Source organism: Equus caballus, chromosome 10, assembly GCF_041296265.1.
Source record: "Equus caballus isolate H_3958 breed thoroughbred chromosome 10, TB-T2T, whole genome shotgun sequence".
Lineage (NCBI taxonomy): Eukaryota > Metazoa > Chordata > Mammalia > Perissodactyla > Equidae > Equus > Equus caballus.
This window is the reverse complement of record NC_091693.1, coordinates 6,585,929-6,605,611: the sequence shown is the minus strand read 5'-3', so window position 1 is coordinate 6,605,611 and position 19,683 is coordinate 6,585,929. Positions and strand designations below refer to the sequence as shown.

The window sequence follows — 19,683 nt, the reverse complement described above, 5'->3', positions numbered from 1 at the left end:
GAGGCTTCCTGAGGCTAAAGATGGGCAGGACATCAGGGACTGGGGTGTGGGGGCAGCAGCAGAGCTGAACTGAAATGCCAGCTTCTGGGGTTCATGAAGATTGTTCACGAAGGACTTCTAGCCCTCCCACCCTCGGCCTGCCATCTGTGCATTGCATCAGGTTGGGGTGAAGAGGCCCACTCTTGAACAAGCTCTTGCTTTGTCCCGGCAGCACCAGTCTAGGTTCCAGCACCGCCCTATTACAACAGGAACCGGTTGGGCCACCTGAACCTCACTTCGGAGAAGGCTGCTTGATTAGGATGTTTTGTCACTTTGAGGCAATACAACTCCCTGCTGGGGGGTGGGGGAGTGGGGAGTGGGATAAGCTCAATGAAATGGAGCAGCACTCAAAGTTCTGCACCTCGAGCCCATCTCCAGTTGGGTACTTCTAAGACCTGTTTTCGCTTTTTTGTGTTTCTCTATTCCTTGTCTTCTTAGCTCAAGACAGTCTTTTCTCTGAAGACCTAAAAGCAAAAGATGGGGAGCTGGATAATGGGAGGGGTCCAGTCCCAAAGGAGGAAAAGATATGACTTGGTGGAAGGATGCTTGAAATCTAACATGTCCAGTCTATCAACTGTTGGCTCCACCAGCACTCTGTGAAAGGCACAGTTCTAGGGGAATAGAAAGGTGATTAAGATAGTTTCTGACCTCAAGGAAGTTAATATTCTAAGAGGGAAATAAAAGAAGAACCATGGTATGATGCTGGAGAGACACAATGAGTTGCTATGGCAATTCTGAGAAGGGTGGATGTTGGATTCTGAGACCTGGAGATGAGAGAAGGGCAACTGAGGTATAAAGAAGAACATGGGCAGATGCTTGGAGGAGGAAAAGGAAGGGTATACTTGGTAAAGAGTTCAATTTGGCCAGAACGTGAGATATGTGCGAAGGGAATAAAAGAAAAAGTCAGAAAGGCAGCTAGAGGCCAGAACGTGGAATGCCTTCAATGCCAGCCTAGGGAGTTTAGACAGAATAGGGTAGGGTGGAAAAAGGCCTGAATTATAAGAGAAGAACGTGGGCCAGCCCCATGGCATAGTGGTTAAGTTCGTGTGCTGTGCTTTGGTGGCCTTTGGCGGCCCGGGGTTTGCAGGGACGGATCCCAGGCACGGACCTACACACTGCTCATAAACCCATGCTGTGGTGGTGTCCCACATACAAAATAGAGGAATACGGGCACAAATGTTAGCTCAGCAACACTCTTCCTCAGGCAAAAAGAAGAAGATTGGAAACAGATGTTAGGTCAGGGCTAATGTTCCTCACACACAAAAAAAGAGAGAGCAAGAAGAATGAAGTACATATGGAAAAGAGACAAAGACAAAAGAAGAGGTTGCTTGGGTGCCATTGCCAATCCCTGGGAGGGACAGGTCCAACCTGTCTCCATCCCAGCTCCATTTTCATGAAGAACCCCATTGCTGGCTCACCTCCCTAGAGCCTGGGGCAAGATGTGAATTGAGAAATCCAAGTCAAGTGGGGAACAGTCCACACCTCCCGATCCCAGAGCCCCAGGTGTGGGCAACAGGATCTAGGGGTGAGTCAGTGGGGTGGGGACCCCATTTCTGTTCACATCCTCCTCCCTGGGAATATAAAGGGCAAGTGGTGAGGCCCCGCCTCAGAGCACCCCAACTTGACACCATGAAGATCCCAGTTCTTCCTGCTGTGGCTCTCCTCTCTCTTCTGGCCTTCCACTCTGCTCAGGGGGCCTCCCTGAGCGGTTCTGAGGTGAGCACATCACCTGGGCTCTCTTGTTCTTAGACCTATTTCCTCACTTCCTCTTCAATTTCTTTACCTCCTATCCATTACTGGATAAGTGGCTGTTATTTCTGGATATTATCAGAGGTTGAATGAGAAGCTGGGGCTCTGAGGAAGGAAGAAAGGAGGAAGGAAAGAAAGTATTCCTGGGAAGACATGTAGGGATGGAGATGCTGGTATTTTGGAAGAGATGGTGAAGTCTGGGGTGGAGGCTGGACAACTGAATCCAGGGAGGAGAAGGGACTGAAGTTGGTCATCTGGGTTCAGCCTTGCCTTTGTTTCGATCGTACCCCTGGGAATGGCTTCCAGGTGACTGGAAGCTCCCTACTATCTCTGGAGCCTAGGCCAGAGAAATAATCCGTATAAGCTGGTCTCCAGCCAGGAGGAGTCCCGAGGCCCCTCTCCCCTCTCATCCCAAGGTGGGGGATAAGCAATGTCCATGCTGGAGTTAAAAGTCTAAGCTGAGGTCACAGACTCAAGTGCTTAGGATCCAAGCAAGTGAGGTCAATGAGCAGGAGGGCTGGTGGGGCCCAGGGGCGGTGGGGCGAAGTCGCCAGATCTGAAGGCGGTGTCTTCACTCCATCCTACCGCTGCTCAGCGTGAAAACGCATAGTGTGGCCGGAGTTTCAAATTTTTCAAGAGAAACTGGAAATCTGATTTATAAATTCTTACTAATTAAAAATGTTTAATTTAAATTAAAAAACAAGCCAAACTACTATGAGATCTAAACAGTGGGCTTTAGCCTGGAGGCTACCCGTCTGTGACCTCTGTCATGGAAGGGAAGGAATAAGGGACAACGAACCGGGCGCCTGAGGTTGGGAGAGTGACAAGATGGGGTGCACCAAGGTCAGGGGAGCTACCAAACAGAGGAGGGACAGGGAGACTCTGACTTTGGTGGCAAACAAGTCACAAACTAACCAGAATCAGTTAAAGGCAGGCAGGGTGCCTGGCTGTTGGGCTCCCTCCCGCGTGCTAGCTCCACCCCCAGCTCTGCCACCAAGCCTGCAGGCCTCAGGAACACCTCCTTCTGCAGAACCTTCTAGAGGAGTCCTCTTTCTCCTTCCTCTCCAGCTGCTGCCCACAGAGGGTGCAGGCTGGGTTTTTGCTTCTCTGTCCTACACATGCCTGTCAGGGACTGGCCTGTGCGGGAGGCAGAGCGGGCAGAGAGTCTGGGGAGAGGGTCTTGCCATCATGTGACACGCGGCTCCTTTCTCCTCTTCACTTTCCAGGAAGAAACCACCCTCGGGAATTACGCAGCGGGACCCGAGGTAAACCACCTTTTCCCCGCCTTGGGCCAGGACTCTGTCCCCTCTCTCTCCATGTTCCTTAGCCACTTTCTTAACACCCTGCTTCTCTGCCTAGGCCTTTAACACTCAGTTCCTGAACCTCGACAAATTGCGATCTGTGAGTACAATTCTCCGTGCAGCCCCCCAAACAGCCACGTCCTAAAGGAGACTGACACCTTGGTAGAGAGCTTGCAAAGCTGCCATGGTCCTTTCACCATTCTGGAGGGCGAGGGGCTGAGCCGTCCTCCCCGGAACTCACGCTCTCCGGGTCTCTCTCCTCACAGGCTTTCAAGACAGATGAGTTCCTGAACTGGCATGCCCTCTTCGAGGTGAGGGCTTGGGCGCCCTTCACTCCACGGCCATCTTCCCGGGGTGGTGGCAACACATTCGAGTTCTAGCCCTTGTGCTCCCTTCTGAATTCCAGAAGAGAGTAACCGTCCAGCTTGGATGCTGCCCAATGTGTTGTCAATTGAAGGAAGTTCCCCCAGAAGCCTGTCGTGGCTACACCCTATTTTCCTAACATGGCAGTGGGGGAGCAGGGCCACACAGACAATTCCAGAAAAGGAAGAACTTAACCAGTCAAGAGTTCATTTGAATCCTGCATCCTCTGTGGAGAAAGTGAGGTCCTCGGTTGGGTGGTCCACCCAAACTTAGGAGGCTAGGTCAGTGACAGAGCTGGAACTAGAGCTCGCATTGCACGACTCTGCACACACTTGCTTGGTGCCCTCATGCAGATGTCTTCAGCTCTCCGAGCCTCAGTTTCCTTATCTGTGACGTGGGGATGATGACAGTATGGAACCTGAAAGGTTACTGTGAAGACCAGATGGAATCACGCCTGTAAAGCAGTTAGTACAAGGGAGACACGGAATAAGGGCTCAGGAAATATCTGTTCTTTCTGTGATTATAAGACACTAATGCCATGGCCGCTACGAGAGCTCATTTGCGAGTGCTCGCCAAGCCATGCTCCCCTGACCTGTCACACACCATTCTCCTTCTCTTTTTCTATTGTAGTCTATCAAAAAGAAGCTGCCTTTCCTCAACTGGGATGCCTTTCCTAAGGTAAGAGCTGGTGGGCATTAGGAGGATATGGAGGTTCGGGAAAAGCAGAGGATCTGGGAGGGAGAATGGAGACAGTGAAAGGGTAAACCTTCTTCTCAGCAACACTAAAGGAAATCCAGCTGCTCTATTTAGAGGAGGGCGGGAACTCAGACCGGCGCAGAGAGTCCTCTCCGTGGTGTCCCATCCTACCCTGGGCGTCCTCACTGAGGATTCTAACTCCCGGCACCTGATGTCCCCAATCTGACCATTCCCTCTCTCCCTGCAGCTGAAAGGACTGAGGAGTGCAACTCCTGACGCCCAGTGACCTTTCTCGTCAAGACCCAGCGCTGCTGACACCCACCAGAAGGGGGGTACCTGACCAACATCCTACAATCAATGTTGTGGCTCAGTAACTCCAATAAAATGTTTCCCAACCAAACAGCTCCTGTATCTGCATCTCTGTCCTTATCCTCCTGGGCTCTAGAAAGCAATTAAGATGGGTTGGGCTCCAAGGCTGGCGGGCAGAAATCCTGAGTCCTGAGAGGGTAGTAAGTAGTGAGATAGGAGGAAGTGGGAAGGATATACAGGCATACCTTGTGTTGTTGTGCTTTGCAGATACGCATTTTGAACAAATTGAAGGTTTGTGGCGACCCTGCGTCCAGCAAGTCTATCAACGCCATTTTCCAACAGCATTTGCTCACTTTGTGTGTCTGTGTCACATTTTGGTAATTCTAAGAATATTTCAAACTTTTTCAGTATTGTCATATTTATTATGGTGATCCGTAGTCAGCGATCTTTGATGTTACTATTGTAATTGTTCGGGGGTGCCATGAACCACGCCCATAGGAGACAGCGAACTTAACTGACAAATGTGTGTTCTGACTGTTCCACTGACTGGCCGCTCCCCAACTCTCTCCCTCTCCTCGGGCCTCCCTGTTCCCTGAGATGCAACAATATGACATTAGGCTAGCTAATAACCCTACAAGGGCCCCAAAGTGCTCAAGTGGAAGGAAGAGTTGCACATCTCTCCCTGTAAATCAAAAGCTAGAAATGATTAAGCTTAGTGAGGAAGGCAGGTCAAAAGCTGAGACAGGCTGAAAGCTCGGCCTTTTGTGCCACACAGTTAGCCAAACTGTGAATGCAAAGGAAAAATTCTTGAAGGAAATTAACAGTGCTACTCCATCAACACACGAATGATAAGAAAGCAAAACAGCCTTACTGTTGATATGGAGAAAGTTTTAGCAGTCTGGATAGAAGATTAAACCAGCCACAACATTCCCTTAAGCCAAAGTCTAATCCAGAGCGAGGCGCTGACTCTCTTCAACTTTATGGAGGCTGAGAGAGGTGAGGAAGCTGCAGAAGAAAAGTCTGAAGCCAGTAGAGGTTGGTTCATGAGGTTTAAGGAAAGAAGCCGTCTCCGTAACATAAAAGTGTCGAGTGAAGCAGCAAGCGCTGATGGAGAGGCTGCAGCAAGTTGTCCAGAAGATCTTGCTAAGAGCATTAATGAAGGGGTTACACTAAACAACAGATTTTCAGTGTAGACGAAACAGCCTTAGATTGAAAGAAGATGTCATCTGGGACTTTGTAGCCAGAGAGAAGTCAATGCCTGGCTTCCAACCTTCAAAGGACAGGCTGACTCTCGTTAGGGGTTCATGCAGCTGGTGACTTTAAGTTGAAGCCAATGCTCATTTGCCATTCCCAAAATCCTAGGGCCTCTAAGAATGATGCTAAATCTGCCTGTGCTCTATAAATGGAACAACAAAGCCTGGATGACAGCACATCTGTTTACAACATGGTTTACTGGATATTTTAAGCCCATTGTTGAGACCTACTACTCAGAAGAAAAGATTCCTTTCAAAATATTACTGCTTATCAACAATGCACCCAGTCACTCAAGAGCTCTGATGGAAATGTATAACAAGGTGAATGTTGTTTTCATGCCTCCTAACACAATATCCCCTGCAGCCCATGGATCAAGGATTAATTTCAACTTTCAAGTCTTATTATTTGAGAAATACATTTTGTAAGGCTATAGCTGCCATAGATTATGATTCCTCTGATGGATCTAGGCAAAGTAAATTGAAAACCTTCTGGAAAGGATTCACCATTCTAGATGTCATTAAGAACACTCACAGTTCATGGGAAGATGTCAAAATATCAACATTAACAGGAGTTTGGAAGAAGCCGATTCCAACCCTCACGGATGAGTTTGATGTTCAAGACTCCCATGGAGGAAGTAACCAGATGAGGTGGGAAGAGTGAGAGAACTAGAATTAGAAGCGGAGCCTGAACATGTGACCGAATTACTATAATCGCACGATGAAACTTTAATGGAGGAGGAGTTGCTTCTTATGGATGAGCAAAGAAAGTGGTTTCTCGAGATGGAATCTCCTCCTGGTGAAGATGCTGTGAAGATTGTGGAAATGACAACAAAGGATTTAGAATATGACATAAACTTAGTTGATAAAGCAGCAGCAGGGTTTGATAGGACTGACTCCAGTTCTGAAAGAAGCTCTACGGTGGGTAAAATGCTATCAGACAGCATCGCATGCTACAGAGAAATCGTTTGTGAATGGAAGAGTCAATCGACGTGGCAAACTTTCCTGTGGTCTTATTTTAAGGAACTGCCACAGCCACCCCAACCTTAAGCAACCACCACCCTGATCAGTCAGCAGCCACCAACATGAAGGCAAGACCTCCACCAGCAAAAAGGTTATAACTCACTGAAGGTTCAGGCGACGGTTAGCATTTTTTAGCAATAAAGTATTTTTTAATTAAGGTATGTACATTGGTTTTTTTAGACACAGTGCATTGCACACTTAACAGACTACAGTATAGTGTAAACGTAACTTTTATATGCGCTGGGAAATAAAAAAAATTCATGTGACTCGCTTTATCGTGATGTTTGCTTTATTGCGCTGGTCTGGAACTGAACCTGTGCTATCTCTGAGGTACGCCTGTATCGACACGGCAAGAGACTCCTGTGTCTACTCCTCAGTACCGGCTGACAGCCTTGAGGAGCATGAAGCCGTGAGCTGTTTGGTAAGATCCCCAAGGAATCAAACCTGCTCCCTGAACTACTGGCACCCTCTCTCACGTCCTTCCGAAAACCTGGTTCCTTTGGTGGTGGCCATTTGGTATAACAGAGCTAGCTGGAATTCAAGGTTCATGACCCAACTTAAATCATATGAGCTCATCTGAAATCCTTCTTTTTGGAATTAGGTAGGTTATAAATAAAGAAAACTAGTGGTGTGACCCTGTGCCTGTCTAAACCTCCATTTCTTTATCTGTGAAATGAGTGTGGAAATAAACAAGAATGATAATAACTACCTTGCGGTGTTGTTATGAAGGTCAAGTGAGATAAGGTACGTAAAGCCCCTGCACAGGGCTGGGCACAGAGCAGAGACGCAGCGATTGCCTGTTCCCTCCGCTCCCCCAGAGAGCTGCTGCAGTGACCCAGATTCATTATTTACTCACCCACTCACTAGTCTGTCCATCCATCTGTCCATCCATCCACCCATCTACCCATCCACCCACCCATTTACTGCCAAGGTCTTGGAACACGGAATGGAGTCAGCTGCAGTTCCCACAGATGTATTCTGTGTGAAATCTCTGTGTATTCTGTGCGCCTGTTCTGTGTACTTAGAATGTTAAATTAGTCGGGGTTATTCCTGGTTTCTCTTAAAAACCGGGAAAACCAGAGAACAGGGAATCTGATATTGGCTTAGATCCAAGGAACAGCTGCTCTCTTACACAGGACATGGTCTCCAGACCAGTAAAGTTCCACCTGGCAAGTTTTACACGTTGACATTGCCTTTTGGTCTTTATACCAACTGAGTTTGTCTACTTGGCCTATAGCTTACTTGAGAAAGTGGACTACAAAGGGAAATCAAACTCCTGTATGTGGAGGAAAAACTCCCTTCTACCTTCTTAAGTTCTGTGGCTGGCCTAAGACTTACAGTGACATAGACAGATTAACAGGAGGAACGCAGACAAATTTATTTAATATTTTCTTACATGTACATGGAAATCTTCAGAAGGAAAATGAAGACTTGAAGAAGGCAGTAAGCCCAAAAGCTTATATACCTTTTTAGACAAAGAACTATAAATTACGGGAATGTGATAAGAAAAGGGGCTTGGACTAGTGGCAATAAATCACGGAACAGTGACTAAGAAATACATGGAAGAAACTAATGGAAGATAAGAGTTATTTTAGTAGGTTTGTTTGTAGGGACTGGAGTCGACTCCCAGTCTCTGCTGATAAGAATGTTCTTCTCTTTCTGGTGAAGGGAGGGCACTTTCTCAAGGAAAATTTCATGACCTGCTTTTAGGCAGAAAGGGGGAGGCCAGAGAGCCCTTCCTGCACCTGCTGTTTCTCGGGTGCCTTCAGCTCAAAACAATCAATATGCAAAGCAGCATATTTTGGGGTGGCATGTTCTGAACCCCTTTGCCTGGTTCCTGCTTTCAAAGAGCTTACAGAGCAGATGAATAAGGCAGGTAAATGCTGCTTATCCCCTTCCTCCTGATTAACTCACAATAATAGACACACACACACACACACACACACACAAATGAGAAGCAACTTATTAATGGGATCATCAAAAGAAAAGAAAAAAAATGAGACTGGTCAAATGCCATAATCAATTAAAATATTTAGCAAAGATTTAGCGTTCATAAACTGAGTGAGAGGGAAGGGAGTAGAGGAAGAAGGGGGGAGGTCCTCAAGATGACATATTTATTGAGTGGCCAGGTTTTAGGGGAGGACAAGAGTCACCACACAGACGGCAACAGCATCTTTGAGATAAAGGAGTATTCCTTCAAGTGTACTCGTGGGATCGGCAGCATCAGCATTACGTGGGAATTTACAGGAAGCACAAATTCTTGCGCCCCACCCCAGATCTACTCAATGACAAACTGGGGGTGGGGCCCAGCAACTTGTGTTTTAACAAGCTCTCTAGGTGGTTCTGCTGCACTAAAGCTTGAGAAAAGGAAAGGCAGAGAATGATAAACGCAAAATTGAGGATAGTAGCTGCCTTGTAGTGGGAGAGACCATCATGTGATAGGGGAGGGGCGCATGGAGGAGGAGGGGTGACAGAAGGCTTCTCCTATTAATGGTTTTATTTTTCCTTGACTATATTGTAGGAGAGGAAAAATCTATCTTTTCCTTCTACCCTTCTAGGTTCTCAGCTGGGTCTCTGCAGTGAAAGACAGATTAATAAGAGAAAAGCACCTAAGTTTATCCACTGCAAGTTTTACGTGACATGGGAGCCTTCGTAAGGAAATGAGGACCTGAAGAAGCAGTTGAACCTGTGTGTTTTTGCAGAAGGTCATGGGAAAATGTGACAGGACAAAAGGGGTGTGATCTTAGTGGAATAAACTGGGGGAAACTTCGCAAGGTCTGTCCATTCTGAGTCCTCTGGGGGCCCCTCCGTCTCGCGGACAAAGACAATCCTTTCCTCCGGGTACAAAGAGGGCACTTCTCACGTGAAGGTCTTATGACCTGCTTCAGGGGAAGGGATGAGGGCCTTCCTACATCTATTTTCTCAAATTCCTTCAGCTTGAAATATTCAATATGCCAAAGCACCATATTTTGGGGTAGCATGTCCTGAACCTCATCAATACACATTTCATATACAACTTACATATGCAGTATTTCACAATAATATATTATTAAAACAAGAGAATATCTTTGGGTAACTTGTGAGTGCTGAGGGAATACAGAGTAAAGAAACAATCTGAGTCTAGGGAGGCTGGAATCTGAAGGAAAAAAAAAGAAGTATATCCATGCTTGTGTAAATAAGCGATGGATGTTCTCTAGATCAAAGGAAACTGACAAAAACGTACCAACAGGGGCCACGTAATTCAGAGGATTCAAAGAATGGAAGACATGACAGCCATTCTCTCTGGGGAACGGATGTGTAGGATGAGGAAGAAGCCAAGAAGTAGTCACATATCATGCGTATTTCATAAAAACAATAAATGCATCCTGTGTGGATGCTCTGCCACCCATTAAACAGGATGTAGAGACACACGTTGAAATACGGAACAATCTCTAAGTTACAATAAAATGAAACAAGAAAGGGGCAGAGCAGTGTAAATAGTATGTTAAAAAAAGAAAGACGGTACAAATATACACTCTTATATACATAAAATATCTCTGGAAGAAAACTCAAGAAAGCAACAGTGATCACCTCTGGGGACTGATACATTTTCACTGGGTGCCTTTTTGGATTTTATCGAAAAAAATTTTTTTCCCATGTGCACTATTACATATTCAAAGGACTAAATTAAAAAACTAACACTCTCTAATAAAACAAAATCACAAAAAAATCTTTTGCATTTTAAGGTAGCAGAGCCCAGCCCATGCGCTGGCCCAGGGTAGTCATTTCTTTCTTTTTTTTTTCCTGCTTTTTCTCTCCAAGTTCCCCCAGTATATAGCTGTATATATTTTAGTTGTGGGTCCTTCTAGTTGTGGCATGTGGGATGCCGCCTCAACGTGGCCTGATGAGGGGGTGCCATGTCCGCACCCAGGATCCGAACTGGCGAAACCCTGGGCCGCTGCAGCGGAGCGCACGAACTTAACCCCTTGGCCATGGGGCTTTCCCCAAGGGTAGTCATTTCTTGCTGAATGAATGAAATACATTTCCCACACCCTTTTGCTACTCAAAGTGTGGTCCTTGGACCAGCAGCATCAGCATCAGCTACAGTTGTGACAAATGCAGTCTCAGCCCACCTCAGAACCAATGAACCAGAATAAGCATTTTAACAAGGACCTCCCCCCCACCACGATTCATATGCACAACTGAGGTGGTAGGTTAAGTGTGGAGAATGACTTCAAGCAGCTCCTGATCCAACCGAAGATGAAGGAAGCTCACAGGTAGAAAGTGCTGGATTCCACTAGAAAAGATGTATTTAAATTGGGCAGAAGGGAGAAATTCCTTTTGAGTCAGAATAAGAAACTAGGGGCAGTAACTTTTGAGCTGGGCATTGAAGAATTCATAATGGGACTCAAAAATAACAGCAAATTCATTGGTTACCTTTACAGGCCGCTGAGAACCAATTCATTATTTTTAAAACTGATAAATCAAGGGAACGGATCAAGCATTTATTCTCTTTCCTGTATGAATTGCACCTCAGGGCAAACAAATTTTTCTTTATGTAAAGTTTTGCAGCTAATAAATGCAGATAGAATAACAGAATTATAATACGACCATTTTGCAGAACTTAACAAAAGGATGGATCTAGGCTCGCGTCCATGACCGCCAAGCCCATCAGCTAAAATGGGACAGGGAACTTGGTGGATCAGGCCGATGACCTGTGAACCCCTGGGTCCACCCAACACCGAAAGGGAGATAAGGTGACCTGAGCTCCTGCAGAGCTGAAACAAGGGAGGGACAGATCCCCACCTGTGAAGTGTTCTTGCCAAAAGTCAACCCCACATCTGATTAAACCTCTGGAAGTGACATCAACTACCAGTTTGCAGGAAAAAAAAGGAACAGAGGAACACGGTAAAGGGTTCCAGAGAGAAGAAATGGGCAAACCCGCTTGGCATCTCCTATGGGAAATTCTAGAGCACTAATAACCCAGTTTCTTCAACAAAAACATTGTAGGAAAAAAAGAGAAGGAGGGAAGGAACTTAGAGATAAAAATAAATTTAAGGAGCATATATCACTTACGTGCAATGTATAGATCTTGTCTGTACCCTGATTTGAACAGATCAACTAAAGAAAAGATTTATGAGATGAGGAAGGAAACTTGAACACCGATAAGATGATATTAAGAAATTACTCACTTTTTAGATGTGAAAATGGTCTTGTAGTTACGTTTTTAAAAAAAGAGTCTTTACCTTAGAGATATAGTCATATGCTGTGTAACATTTTGGTCAATGACGGGCTGCATATACGACAGTGGTCCCAAAGATTAGCACCACACAGCCCAGGCATGTAGTAGGCTGTACCATCTATGTATGTGTAAGTAGACTCTATGATGTTCACACAATGATGAAATTACCTACTGACACGTTTCTCAGAATGCATCCCTGTCGTCCAGCCACGCACGACAGTACATAATGATGAATTTACAGATGAAATGATAAACTGTTTGGGATTTGCTTCAAAATCATCTAATGGAGTGAGAAGGCTGGGGTATAGATAGAAAATAAGGTTGGTAATAACTAAAGCTAAGTGACAGATATATGAGGGTTCATTATACTAGCTGTTTACTTGTACATTTTGACAAGTTCTCTAATGAAGGTTTTTAAAAACATTTTTTAAAAAAGCACACTTTCATACTTTGGGAGCAAGGGAGGGGACAGAGGAGGGTGACCCCCATGGGCCGAGCATAAACACAGAACTGGCAGTGCAAGATACCAGACTGGGGGCATTGTGATTTAGCTCGGCTCCCGTGTAAGTGCTGAAGGCTGGAAAGGCAGGTCGGGTCAGACGATGGAGGGCCATGAACGCAAAGCTGAGAAATTTCCACTCCATCCTGTGGTCAGTGCAGAGATTCCCGAAGGTGGTGACAACCACAGCCACAACTGCACCCACAGCCACAAGCGCAACAGCAGCCATCCTTATTTGGTCTCATCAGAAGCCAGGCTTCCTGCCAAGTGCTTTGCATGTTATCTCAGTTGATCTACGAAACAACGCTGTTGGCTTGGCATCATTCTCCCCATCACACAAATGAAGAAACTGAATCCCAGAGACATGAAGTAATTTGTTTAGGCTTGCAGAGCCAGGATTAAGCCCAACGTACCTACAACATTACGCCCACTTTACCTGGAGTTGTACCACTTCCAGTTTATTTGTCTTATAAACTGGGGTTCCATTTAAGATTTTGCTGGACAAAATGCTTCCATTCCTTAAAAAAAGTTTACAAATCCCTGCTGAGAATAATGGACAGCTGCTGAAGGCATTTAAGGCAGTGTATCCTGGTGGTTAGAACATGAGGTTTAAAATCAGTCAGACTTGCTTTCACATTCTGTTCCTAGCCCTTTATTAGCTCTGTGACCTTCAGGTGGCCACTGTGTCAGGGCCCCACTTTCATCATTTGTAGAGTTGGAATAATACCAATACTTCATAGGAGTTAAGAAACACTCAATAAATGTTAGCCTAATTTTATTCATATTAACAAATGGTAGCTACTGTTATTATGCTACATTAACTCCAGTCAGATCACAACCCAGGCAGACTCAGGCTTAGAGAACTAACTGCATGTATTTGCTCTCCTGTAACAGACAAGGAAACTGAGGCTCAGAAAAGTGAAGTGACCTTCCCTGGGGCACCTACAAAGGGAGCAGCAGGGGCAGGTTTTGAACCCAGGTTCTGTTAGACTCGAGAGCCCTAGAGTTTTGAATAATTTTAATTTGCTGTCCATAACACACACAAAGCTCACAGGTACTGAGCGCCTAACATGGGTAAGATACTGTGTTAAGTATTTTACATTCATGATCTCGCTTAATTCTTACAAGTTTATAAAGTAACTACTATTATCATGCCCGTTTTACAGCAAGGAAAATAAAACTCACAGAGGGAGAGCGTGGCTGGGTTTGACTTTCTGTCCAGGAACTTTCTCATCAGGCTCCTGAATGATCAAACCAGGACCGTAGTACAAAGTTGCGGATCTGTGCACCCCAGCCATTGTCATCCTAGGGACACACTAGAAACTTGCACACATCCATGGAGAGGCAGCCATAAGGATTTTCAGAGCAGCAATGCCTGCAATAGCTCAAGGGTGGAAACCACTTATACGTCCGTTAATAAGAGAACGGATAAATAAAATACAGTATATCCATCAGTGGAACGGTAGGTATCCAGCAGCGAAAATGAGATAGAGTTACACATGTATCAACCAGCTGAGTCTGAAAAACATAATGTTAAGTGAAAAACCAAGTTGCCAAATGATACCTACAGTACAAAACCATTAATGCAAAGCTTAAAAACGTGCAAAGCAATACTATATGTTTGTGGGTACATCTATTTGCAGTAAGAGTGTAAAAACATGGATGGGAAGGATTTTCACTAACTTGAGGATTGCATTACCTCTGTGGAGGGAAGAAAAGAGGATCAAAAAAGGTAACACGAGGGCTTTGGCTCCATCTGGAATGTTTTAGTTCTCAAAACAAGTCTGAAGGAAAGAGTTCAAAATGATAAGATGGAGAAAGCCAGGGGATCTGTACCCCAGGCTTTGTTAGTATGCTTTCTCACATTTTTATGTATGTTTGAATTATTTTATAATAGAATGTTTTCAAGCAAGAACAATAAAGACACCTTAATTTCAGGCTGCCCAAAGCCATTCGGCCATGAGGGAATTCTGTGGCTGACACGCACTCCTCTGCTACCACCTATAAACCCAGTTCCTCCCGGGAGCCTGGTTTACTTCCTTACAAACCCCCAAAACAAGAGCACGGTGGAGACTTCCACAGATGAAATGTCCTCAGACGCTCCTGAGAGGTCAACACAACACGCCACCCCTGACGACTATCCTCCCATCAAGACCTCCCACTGCATTTCTGACACCCAACAGATGAACCTGCGACAACACTCCTGGGTGCCCCTCCCCCAAACCAATGACAACTCAAACAAACGAAAAGCCCCCAGTTGTCTCCCAGTAACTGACCCCACCCATTCATTCCTCCTGTGCACCTGAGCCTCTCTCCCAGGCTGCTGACCGGAGGCACTGCTCCTCAGTGGCCCCTGCTGCAGCCGACCTCTTTCCAGCTACCCTCCTATCAGACCCTCCATCGCCTCTGGATACCTAGTCATTTCCCAGGAGCCCCGAAAGTGCCTTTTTTTTTAGGTTAGACCAGGTCATGCCACCTTTCCACTCTCAACTCTCCAATGATTCCCCATTACTTCCAGAATAAAACCCTACAGACCTTACCATGAGCCTCATCTACCTCCCGCGACTCCTTTGCTCACTTTGGTCCAGCCACCCAGCTCCTCCAAGAGGCCAGGCTTGCTCCCTCTGCCTGCACGACTCATTCCCTCCTTCCCATGCTCCCTCGCTTCCTTCAGGTCTCTTGAGACGACACCTCCTCAGTGAGACCTTCCCAGTCTGACCACCCTTCCTAAAGTATCATCTACTCTTTTGATCTTCTAATCCTGCTTTATTTTTCATTACAGCATTTATCACTACCAGAAACATCTCTATTAATTTGCTATCTTTATAGCGTTCTAGAGCTGCACTGTCCAATACAGTAGCCACGAGCCACATGTGGCTATTGAGCACTTGAAATGTGACTAGTCATAACTGAGATATAGGGCAAGTGTAAAACACACACTCCAAATTTTAAACATATGACAAAAAAAGAAAAAAGCATACAAATATCTCACTAATATTTTTTATATTACATGTTGAAATAATATTTGGGATATACTGGGTTAAAGGAAATATATTAAAATTAATTTCATCTGTTTCTTCTTACTTTTGCACAGTTTTGGGAATTGGAAAATTTTAAATGCCGTATGCCGCTCACATTCTATTTCTGTTAGACAGAGCTGGCCTAGGAGAAGGTCAGCCCTGTGAAGATGGGAACTCTTTCGTTTCCCGCTGTATCCTAGCACATAGCGCCTGGCACAGAGCAGAGCCTCACGTGAATGAATGAAGGGCCACCGCCTCGTCCATGCTGAAGCCTATACCTGGGCAGGCAAAATCAAGCCTCCTTCAGAGACTGCCAAACAATACCTTCCCTTCACACGTTCCTTCTGAGCCCCCTCTCCAAGGCACCACACAATCCGGCCCTCCAACATCGGCTCCAGCATCTCCCACAGCATGAGCCTCCCATATCGTTCCTTCAATCCCTCTCCAACAGGCATGGAACCCACCTTAAAATCCCCAGCGTCTCTCTCCTGACGCCCCACACTCCTGACCTGATGTGTGGTCAGAGGATCACTGCGACAGCCTCAGCCAGAACCCCTCCCCACCATGACAAACCTCACTCCCTACACACAGCGCCCCTCATCATGCATCCCCAGTGTAGCATCACGGATCAATGTCCATCCCGAACCGGTGACCCGATGAAAAGACCCCTCAGGCCCTCCAATGATGGCTGATCTCCCTTACAGCTTATTCTCAAGACAGCCTCCTCACTAATTCCTAAGCCCTGCCCTATGGAAGCAGGAGCCAGGCAGACCAATTTTTGACCTTTAGTTATCTCCGAATGGGATTATTCAGAGTTACAGAGGCGGGCTGACCGCACTGAAACCAAAGTCTGTCACTGCACAACTTAAAAATCGGGTCCCATGACCAGGCCACCCGTTATTTCTCCTAAATCCAATCATCTGGACAACCAGATTGCCCTGGAGATATTTTTGTGTAATTCGTTCGATGTAAACCTTTAAAACTTGGCACAATTTGGTAAGGATTTTGCTGGCATTGATTCATTGCTCAGTACACCTCGAAGAAACCTCCCCAGCTCTCTCCTGCCCGCAGGGAAGCTGCGTCCCTCCTCCCCGATAAGGCCCTGCGCGAACGAACCCTCCCAGCTGCAGACCCACACTCACAGTTCTTACCATCCTCAGAGGAGAAGTCAATTTCCAGTTCCTGCCTGGCTTCAAACACAACGTTGACCCCTCTTCTGGCGCCCCCATCTCGGGGCCTGGGCAGGATGCCGAGCTTTGCGGTCCGCGTCCAGGGGCTTCCGGTCACGTGGGACACTTCGGCCCTGAGCTTCGCACTTGGGCTTCCCTTCCCCCTCACCACTTCCGGTCGGAGCCAACCTGCGCATGCTCCCCGGCTCTGGCGTCCCTCCTTCTGCTCTTTCCTACTCACTTCCGGTTAAGATAGTTGCTGGTCCTGAGCGCACCCCTGGCGCCTTACAACACGTGTTTTGGTTGAGGATCTGAGGGCAGCCATCTTCAGACCTCACTTGAGGACTTCCTCCTGCTTTTCCCGGGATGCAGGCCCTGCAGGGCACATGCACACTGAGAGAGGTACAGGAAAGACCGGAAAGCAGAGACGCTCAGCTCACTGAGGGACAGTGAGTCTCGGTCCGAAGCAGGAGGCTGTGAAAGCCCAAACTTTGAGGCAGCACTCAGCAACCCAGGACCCAGAAAGCAGAGAAGAGGGATGGAAAGGGAGTACAAAAAAAAAAAGTAATATTTTCTCTCTTTTAAAATCTATTGTGTGTTGAGATGACAATACTTTGAACACGGGTTAAATTAAACCCAGTGTTCATTTCATGTTTCTTCCTACTTCTTTTAATGTGACTATTAGAGAATTAAAACTGGCTTACATTACATTTCCATTGGACAGCGCTGAGGTTGGTAGAAGGATCCATTGTGAAGCTCCTAGTGGAGGGACTGGCACATAATAAATGTCTAATAAATTGACAAATAGAAATGGCAAGTAATAGGATATATTGGAGTATATGAGGAAGCCACTTGGTGTAAACCTAATTCGGCCTGACCTTGTTTTTCCAAAAGGGCCTGACCATGGCCGTTGAGCATGCATTGTATATCTGCTTTAGAGATTTCCTATGGGGAGAACAAAGGCCCTTGAGATAAAGGTGCAACTTCCCTCCCCCTCCCAACGTTGGCATTTCCTTAAGGATTAAGCATCTTTCCTTAGGCTAGAAACTGATTGCTGCGCTCACCTGTGACGCCCAGCTCAAGACAATAGACTTGCCTCCTGCTACGCCCACCAAGATAGCAGACCCACTACCTGCTGTGCCCATCAAGTGCTGTGCTGACAGGACAATCTTGTACTATTGTGGGAGGGACATTTCAATCATATGTAAAACATCCTGTATGGGGGTATATAACCACTCTGTATACCTCACTTCTTGGTGCCGTTTCTTCTTTTGGGAAGAAAGGCCCCAGGCCATGGTCCTCACATTTTAGCTCAGAATAAACTCTCCCAAATTTTCATTTATAGATTGGTTATGATTATTTTCATCGACAAAATCCTCTAAATGCATTTTTACAGATTGCTTCCCTGTGAAAAGCTTACAATTGATTATGGAGGATTCAGCCGTGAATAAAATAGAACTGCCTGGTGGTGCTCAGCTCTGAGTGGGGAGACACGCCACAGGCAAGTGAACACACAAAGAAGGTACTTTCAGATCATGATAAATAAGTGCTGTAAAAGAAAGAAAACTGGCAGCGGAACAGCAGAAACTGGCAGTGTCTCTTTAATTAAGGTGTCGGGGAGGGCCCCTCTGAGCTGGTAGCATTTGAGCTGAGACCTAAATGACAACAGGAAGGAGCTGGGCCGAGAAGGCCTGGGGGCAGGAGTTCCAGGCAGAGGGATTAGACTCTGCAAAAGCCCTGAAGCAGGAATGAGCTTCAATAATGGAAGAATGGAAAAGAGCTCCTGTGCTCAGAAAAAGAATAGTAGGAAATGAGCCTGTGAGGTGGAGGTGAGGTGGCTAGCAGGTCACAGGGGCCTAGCAGGCTGTGGTCATTGGTATTTGAAGCAAGACAGGAAACTCTCACAGCCACCCCTACCCAGTTCTTATTAAGAATTCTCTTATTAAGAGAAGTAATCCCTAACACTCGAAGGCATCCGTTGCATGTAATGAATTAGGTCATCTCTTATTGTATTAGAGAGAGAATGGTATTAGCTAGTATCATCCTCAGGAAAATTGAGAAAACAGTCACTCATGGCATGCTCTGCAGGGCTTAATTCTCTCCCAAGACCCTGAGAAAGGCTGCATGAGACTATTTAGCAAAAGATTCAAAACGGATTATTCTGATTACAGTGTAAAGAGTGGGTGGAATGGGGGCCAGGAGGCAGGCATGGAAGCCTGGAGATCAGTGAGGAGTCCTTCGTATGGTGCAGATGAGAGATGAGACAGTGGCTTCCACTGGGGCAGCAGTAGCTGCATAGTGAGAAGTAAGCATGTATTTTGGAAGCTGGAACCAACCGGAATCAATGAATATGGGGAGGAAAAGGAAAGAGAGGAAGGAGTCAAGGATGACTACTGAGTTTTTGGTCTGAGCAACTGGGTGGATGCCAGTGCCATGGATGGTGATTTGGTTTTAGTCCCAATTCTGCTGGGTGACCCTGGGCAAATAAGTGACTTCCTTTCTGTTGCACCTCAGTTTCCTCATCTGTAAAGTGGGGATTGCCATGGAGATTTGATGAGATCATGCACGAAAAGCACAGGTCTGGTGCATGGTAAGCACTTAAACTGCTATTATTATCATCATGATCGTTCCTGCACGGCTAGCATACTAAGTGGGTAAAGGTGTGGACTCTGAAACCAGTCAGACCTGAGTTGAGTCCCTGCACTTTTATGTGACCTTGGCAAGGTCAATTCACATCCCCGAGCCTCAGGTTCCCCTTCTGCGAAGGGGATTAGTAATAATGCCCTCCCTCCGGACACCGTTGTGAAGATTTACCAAAGTTTTGAATGTGAAGTGCTTAGCTCTCAGTGTAGGACATAGTGGTTGCTCTGTAAACAGGGCCTAAATGCTGGAGCAATTTGAGTTTTCTTATCTGTGTGTGTTTGGGGAGCAGGATTATTACTTAAAATAAGTCTTTATATTTTTATTATGAAATAACACATGCTCATTGGAAAAATATAAACAGTACAGAATTATGTAAAGAAGCAGAGGAAGGTTGACTTACC

The 19,683-nt window shown here is 46.1% G+C and overlaps 1 protein-coding gene across 2 annotated transcripts; it reads left to right on the top strand.

Annotated features, from left to right (window-relative positions):
- Positions 1-811: 811 nt before the first annotated feature.
- KRTDAP (keratinocyte differentiation associated protein) lies at positions 812-4,548 on the top strand. 2 transcript variants are annotated; one of them, XM_014733647.3, is made up of 6 exons: positions 812-1,755; positions 3,015-3,053; positions 3,148-3,189; positions 3,356-3,400; positions 4,083-4,130; positions 4,396-4,548. In XM_014733647.3, the coding sequence occupies exons 1-6, from the start codon at positions 1,669-1,671 to the stop codon at positions 4,432-4,434; spliced, it is 300 nt and encodes a 99-aa protein (XP_014589133.1). In that variant the 5' UTR covers positions 812-1,668; the 3' UTR covers positions 4,435-4,548. The 2 variants fall into 2 exon arrangements, with proteins under 2 accessions (XP_014589133.1, XP_014589135.1); XM_014733649.3 differs by lacking the exon at positions 3,148-3,189 and having other exon boundaries at positions 1,604-1,755.
- Positions 4,549-19,683: the final 15,135 nt, after the last annotated feature.